This window comes from Alexandromys fortis, unplaced genomic scaffold (genome assembly GCF_014885135.2).
Source record: "Alexandromys fortis isolate MF-2015 unplaced genomic scaffold, M_Fortis_MF-2015_v1.1 scaffold_213, whole genome shotgun sequence".
Taxonomy (NCBI): Eukaryota; Metazoa; Chordata; class Mammalia; order Rodentia; family Cricetidae; genus Alexandromys; species Alexandromys fortis.
This window is the reverse complement of record NW_026068093.1, coordinates 1,953,459-1,960,057: the sequence shown is the minus strand read 5'-3', so window position 1 is coordinate 1,960,057 and position 6,599 is coordinate 1,953,459. Positions and strand designations below refer to the sequence as shown.

The 6,599-nt window shown below is 41.4% G+C and overlaps 1 protein-coding gene across 5 annotated transcripts in view; it reads right to left on the bottom strand.

The window, feature by feature from the left end:
* Positions 1-628: 628 nt before the first annotated feature.
* Gigyf2 (GRB10 interacting GYF protein 2) overlaps positions 629-6,599 on the bottom strand; it is a 133,051-nt gene continuing 127,080 nt past the window's right edge. For all 5 annotated transcript variants that reach the window (XM_050123096.1, XM_050123094.1, XM_050123098.1 and 2 more), the window contains 2 exons: positions 4,398-4,545; positions 629-1,669 (listed from right to left, as the gene is read on the bottom strand). In XM_050123096.1, the coding sequence (XP_049979053.1) occupies positions 1,602-1,669; positions 4,398-4,545 (216 nt within the window). In that variant the 3' untranslated portion in view covers positions 629-1,601. The remainder of the gene's footprint in view (positions 1,670-4,397; positions 4,546-6,599) is intronic.

Sequence of the window (6,599 nt, the reverse complement as noted above, 5' to 3'; positions counted from 1 at the left end):
AAAGGAGAACAGGAGTCTTACTTTTTAATGGTCCTCCATCTCCTTATGCTATTTGATCCAAAAACTATTTACAAGTTTGTAGCAGTCTCTGTATAGTTATTGTACACGTTTAGGAGGGAGAGAGGCAAGAAGGGATAGGGAGAATGATGATCCAAAATCATAAAAAATAGAAACCAAATATATCCTCCAAAACCAAACTGCTCTCAGAGCGACTCCAGCCTTCTCCCGGCACTGATGATGAGAGAGTAGGTGCTTCCCCTATAAGCTGCCTACCACAGCACCTCTTGCACAGGCACAGCAGGCCCACAGCTCCCGCGATGTATGACTGACCATCCCAGGTGATGTTCTACAGGCGTTTGGTGCAGACAGTCAGTTTGCTTATAAACAGAGCTTGAGTACAATTCTACTGGACGTGAATGGGTAGGAGCAGATCTCTTGCTCTGTTCTTGCCCATGCCCTCCATCCCACTGCATCCTCCTGCATAGTGGTTTCCATGGATGAAGATCTTAAAGATGGTCAGGTTTGTACATTCTCTTCTTAGAAAAGGCAAACAACTTGCCATCCCAGAATCTTTACATAGAACCTTTCAGGGCCACGACAAAACACACATGGTGCTCTGAGGAACAAGTGAAATTCCCAACTTTTATCAGAAGCCAAAAGTTTATCCCTATCCAAGTTGAAATTACATAAATTCATACATATGGTAAAGGTGCCTCTTAAACGAGACAAATTTTCACAGAAGGGCCCAAAATAAACTGGTCCTAGTCCTTTGAAGTAAAAATATTTATGGGGGGGGGTGTTAATCAGTTTTATATGAAAAGAAAATTAGAAGTCCCTGTCCCAGGCCATAGGGTTTCCTTCGTCCAATAAGGTTGGAGTATGTCAGCGAAGAGCACATCTTGCTTGGAAAGTCACTATCTAATGAAGAAAACATAAATCCTTTCTCTGGAAAGGTATTCAGAAAGAACGAGTAAGGGGTGTGCAACATCAAACAAGCCAGTCTACAAACCACCCCCTCAGGGCCTCTGATGCAATCCTGAAGTTAGCAATGGCCATCCAACCTCTAGGCAGAGTTCTGCCTGGCTCTGGCAAAAGTGAAGTCACCGTCCAGGGGAGCATTTGCTCCTGGCCAATGTCTATTAACCATTAACTTTCTTCACGACCACAATAGTTAAGACCTTTTGCCTATATTGGGGGCAGGGTAGAGAGGTGGGGGAGAGAGAACAAAACAACAACAAAAAAAGTGACAAGAGAAAGTAACCTGCTATTGGCAGATTCCAACACACTTCCAGGAGACAGCAGATGAAACCAATGCACAGTGAATGTGTGCTGTGCTGCCAAAATCTGCCCTGCTGGGGAGCAATCCCAACTGCCACCCCCAAGACAAAGGGTCTGGTCCACTCAGATACAGTCTGAGATGCTCACCAACAGTGACTTAAAATAATCTTGGACACAGGGGGTTAGGAAAAAAAAAGCCTGAGATGATTGGTTCTGTGATTTGTTGCAGAGTGACAGAGAGCAAATGGTGGATGCATGTTGTGTCCAACGAGGAAAATCCATGGTCACTAGGCAGGAGGGAGGGCTGGCACAGCGGCAGGTACTCAGTAGTCATCTAGAGTCTCAATCTCACCCATGTTGAGTCGCTCTGATGACGCATTGACTGAAAACCCTACAAGACAAAGTAAGTTTATGAGTTCTGCCAAGTGGCTCAACATCAAGCAGCTGGCTGGAATTTAAGCCTCTTATGCTTAAGATTCACACTAAACTAGGCACTCAGGGAAGACAGAAAAAAGGAAGGCAAGCAAATAGACCAATGCAGGATGGGGGTCTCTGATCAGACTGGAATGGAATCAGCCTAGGAGAAGTATCACTGACATGGTTCACAAACACTGCAATGCTACAACACCTAATGCTAGTGGTGGAACTTTTCCAAGAAAATCCATAATCACAAGTTGATACAAAGTTTAACAAACAGGCCTCTTGGGAGTGAATGACTCCCAGAAAGCTTTCCAGTTCCTCTGCCCTAGATGAATCCTCAACTGTTTCAGCTGCTGTGTGAAAACCAAAAGCAAACAGGCGACGCCCTTCACTCCAACAAGGTTGTTGGTATTGGGTGGCTTTTTCACACCTTCAGTTTTGTACTTCAGTGGTCAAATTTTCAAATAAGCACACATTTGAAATGTTCCAATAACAAACAGAAATGCCTTACATAATAAAATAGCTTAATTAACAGACTCAAAAATAAGACTTGAAAAAAATAGACAAGCATGTTTACTAACCAAGGCTGTGGGAGAAGCTGCAGTCTGACAAAGCTGAATACAGGAAGAGGCAAGGATGCAAAACTCATTCAAAGTCCCAACCAGCAACTGTGTACCTATAACCCGCTAGCAAAAGCTTTTTTCCCTTGGAAATACTGAAAGGCTTAGTGTTTGTATCTTTGAGATGAAGGTTTTATTTGGTAAGTCTAAAAACCTAAAGACCAATAGCCTATGTCTATTAACTCTATTCTGAAGCAGGTTTATCTGATTTCATGTCACTAACAAATGAAATGAGGTAGAAACAAAGAGTTACATGAAAAAAGGAGAAGAAATGTAATTTTAAAATCAACTAATTTCAATCAAGACAGGAAAAGAAACCTGTGGAGAAAGATTATTTGATGTTATAATGTCCTGATTACCAGGCGAGGCTTTTTAGAAGACATGATCTACCTTAACTGATTTAAAAGCTCAAATATAAACTCAGCCTCCCAACTTCACAAACACAACAGGCTTGTGTGTGCCATAAAAGGCAAGGCAACAGAAAGGGGAATTTGCCTACTAGGCAGCTCCTCAGACCACCTTCTACGAGGTCTAGAACAGTCCTTTGCATTGCTTCTTTATGACATTCTCTGTAGGAAAGACTGACTGGGAGGACACTGCACGGTATATTTTATCACCCCCAAATGGTTTACACTGGCCACTTGGGAACCCTTAAAATTAGTATGATCAGAGTAGATTGAAGAACACCTGGAAGTGAAACAAGGCTGGGGCTCCCTCTGTTGGTCCGCTTCAGAATGAACGTTCCCTTTCAATCTGCTCTTTTAATGAGTACTTCTTACAAATCCAGCTGAAACCTATTTTTCTAGTATGTGCATGGAAAAAAATTTCCTGGTCTCTAATAGGGAATATACACGTTGAGAAGTAATGCATGAAAATGAATAAACACAGGAATTCCCAGAAAGAAGCTTAAAGTAGGCAGTGATTTTCACATGAAAAGTTCATTTGCCTAAGTGAGGCCCCTCAGCACTTTGTCCTTCAGGACAAATGGAGCTATTAAGCCATTAAGACCTACCCAGCTCCCACGCCCATACTGAGGGAAGTCTTCTGGAGTCTGTGGGAGAAGACCAAGAACATACCGCATAGAACAAACATGAACAGCTGGACCAACGTGGGTCACATCTATAGAACAACCTCACATACCTGTAAGCTAAATCCCAAGGACTTCTTAGAGCTATTTAGAGAACAGTTCACAGTCAGGTGGTGGTGATGGCGCACACCTTTAATACCAGCACTCAGGAGGCAGAGGCAAGCAGATCTCTGTGAGTTCAAGGCCAACCTGATCTAAAAGAGCTAATTCCAGGACAGCAAAGACTATAACACAGAAAACCCTGTCTCGAAAAACCAAAAAAGAAAAAAAAAAAGAAAACAAAACCTGTTTACCTAGTTCTGTCAGAATTTTATACTTTTCAACCCATGTTTGATATTAACACTCTAAAGGACTCTATGACAATGAAGTAAATTAACTTAATATTCAAAAATAGAAAATAATTTCATTTTCATCAATACGTGCGGGTTGTTAGGTCAATTTAAAAACACAGCAACTTAAATTCATTATTTATGAAATACCATTCCTATCAGTCTTTTAAGCCTAATTTAGGAGCCTGCTGTTCTAGGACGTTGTCATGTGTGAGGACAACAGTCCTCATTATGGCCAGGGAGGTATCTACCACTAAGAATAGAGGAAGCCTGAGTCCTAGTTCTCGGGCTAGGAGAACTGGGTGTCCTAGCAGTGCAGTCACCCAGTACCCATTTAAGTAGATTTAACAAGCACTGCTTCTTTAAATATCTGCCTACAGCACGAATCAGCAGAACTTCTGAACTACTACTGTTGTCCATTATTATTTTTGTATAAAATGCTAAGCAACACTTTAAAATTTGAAGGACCATAATACTAGTAGTTTGCTTGTGCCAGCACGTGAAACACACCTCCTGCATCTACATGCCCAGGAACTACTGGCCACTTCTCTTAAGGCCAGTAGACAAATGAATCCTTACGTGAAAGACTGTAGCAATTTATGTGGTTGCTAGCATCACCCGAACCTTCCTCTCACCAGGCTGAGACTCCAGGCTTATCCTCACCTAATAAACTAGGATCTGCTCGAACCATCTTCTGTTTTTTCTTCTTCTTGCCACTTTGCACAGCCTCAAAACTGGATTGTTGGTTGTTGCTTTGATTGGTCTGAAATACTGAATGGAGTGTACTATGGTTCATGCCCCAAACAGAGTCCTGTGAAACAAAACAGCATACTACAATTATATAGTGCATATGGATGTGGACTGCTCTAAGAATGGGGGGCTTGCTTTTGCCTTATCAAGTGTTGAGTCTGTAAAGAAAAATCCTGGTGAGACAGCCCACAGGGCAAAAGTATTATCACAGCAGTCTGAAGGCCTGAGTTCATCCCCAGAACCTAGGGAAAGGAGAGAACCAACTTCAAAAAGTATTTACTCTCTTACCAGCTGGGAAATGCTAATAAAAGTTAAGATAAAGAGGTCTGAGTCAGGGACCTCCAACAGAGCAGGCCAAAGGCAGCAACTTCCACAGGAGCAGTCTTGAGCCAGTGACCTTAGCTGCAACAAGACCCAGGCAATGACCTCCACAGGAGCAGGTAAAAGGGATTCACCACTGAGGGAGCAGGTGGGAAAACCCCCAGAACACTAAGTGGTGTTCCTCCAGGGTGACTGGAACCGTGGCCCTGACTATACCACAAGGAGCAACCATCTAAGCCTTGAATCCACTGGCACCTGGAAGATTGATCACCAGAGACACAGCCCCAACTACACTAATCAGAGGAAAAGATGAGTAGACAAGGTAAGAACACATTCAACACACAAAGAGCAACATGACACCAATAAAAACTAGCGGTCCTACAACAGCAAGACTTGAAAAATCAAATATAGACGAAGCAGAAGAAAATGATATAAAAATAACTTTAGGAGAATGTTTAAGGCCCTTAAAGAGGAAATGAAAAATTCCCTCAAAGAAATGGAGGAAAAGACAAACAAAAAAATTGGAAAAAAAATCAACAAATCCCTTAAAGAAAACCAAGAAAAAGAAACTATTCAGCCTGGTCTACAAGAGCTAGTTCCAGGACAGGCTCCAAAACCACAGAGAAACCCTGTCTCGAAAAAAAACAAAACAACAACAACAACAAAAAAAAACAAAACAAAAAGAAAGAAACTATTCAAGACTTGAAAACCAAAATAGAGACAATAAAGAAAACACAAACCGAGGGAATTATAGAAATGGAAATTATGAGAAAACAATCAGGAACCACAAATGCAAGCATTAACAGCAGAATACAAGAGACGGAAGAGAGAATCTCAAGCGCTGAAGATACAATAGAGGAAATAGACTCAACAGTCAAGGAAAACAATAAAACTAACAAAAGCTTAACACAAAATATCCAGGAAATATGGGACACCATTAAAAGACCAAACCTAAGAATAGGGATAGAAAAAGGATAGAAGTCCAACTCAAAAGCACAGAAAATATATTCAACAAAATCATAGAAGAAAATTACCCCAACCTAAAGAAAGATATGCCTATGAAGATACAAGAAATTTACAGAACACCAAAAAGACTGGATCCAAAAAAAAAAAGTTCCCTCGTCACATAATAATCAAAACACTAAGCGTTCAGAATAAAGAAGAATATTAACTGTTGCAAAGGAAAAAGGCCAAGTAACATCTAAAGGCAGACCTCTCAGAATTACATTTGACTTCTCAAAGGAAAGAATGAAAGCCAGAAGGTCCTGGTCAAGCGTTATGCAGACATTAAGAGACCACGGATGCCAGCCCAGACTACTATACTCAGCAAAACTTTCAATCACCATAGATGGACAAAACAAGACATCCAAGGCAGAACCAGATTTAACCAATACCTAAAACCCAGCCCTACACAAAGTACTAGAAGGAAAACTCCAACCCAAGGAAGTTGGCTATGTTCACAAAATCACAGACAATAGATTATCTTACAGCAGCAAATCCCAAAGAAGGGAAAAACCACACATAATAACATTACTGACAATGAAAACTAAAATAACAGGAGCTAACAATCACTGGTCATTACTATTCCTTAATATAAATGAACTCAACTCACCTATAAAAAGACACAGATTGGATAGAAAACAGAATCCGGTGGTGGCGCACGCCTTTAATCCCAGCACTCGGGAGGCAGAGGCAGGCGGATCTCTGTGAGTTCGAGACCAGCCTGGTCTACAAGAGCTAGTTCCAGGACAGGCTCCAAAACCACAGAGAAACCCTGCCTCGAAAAAACCAAAA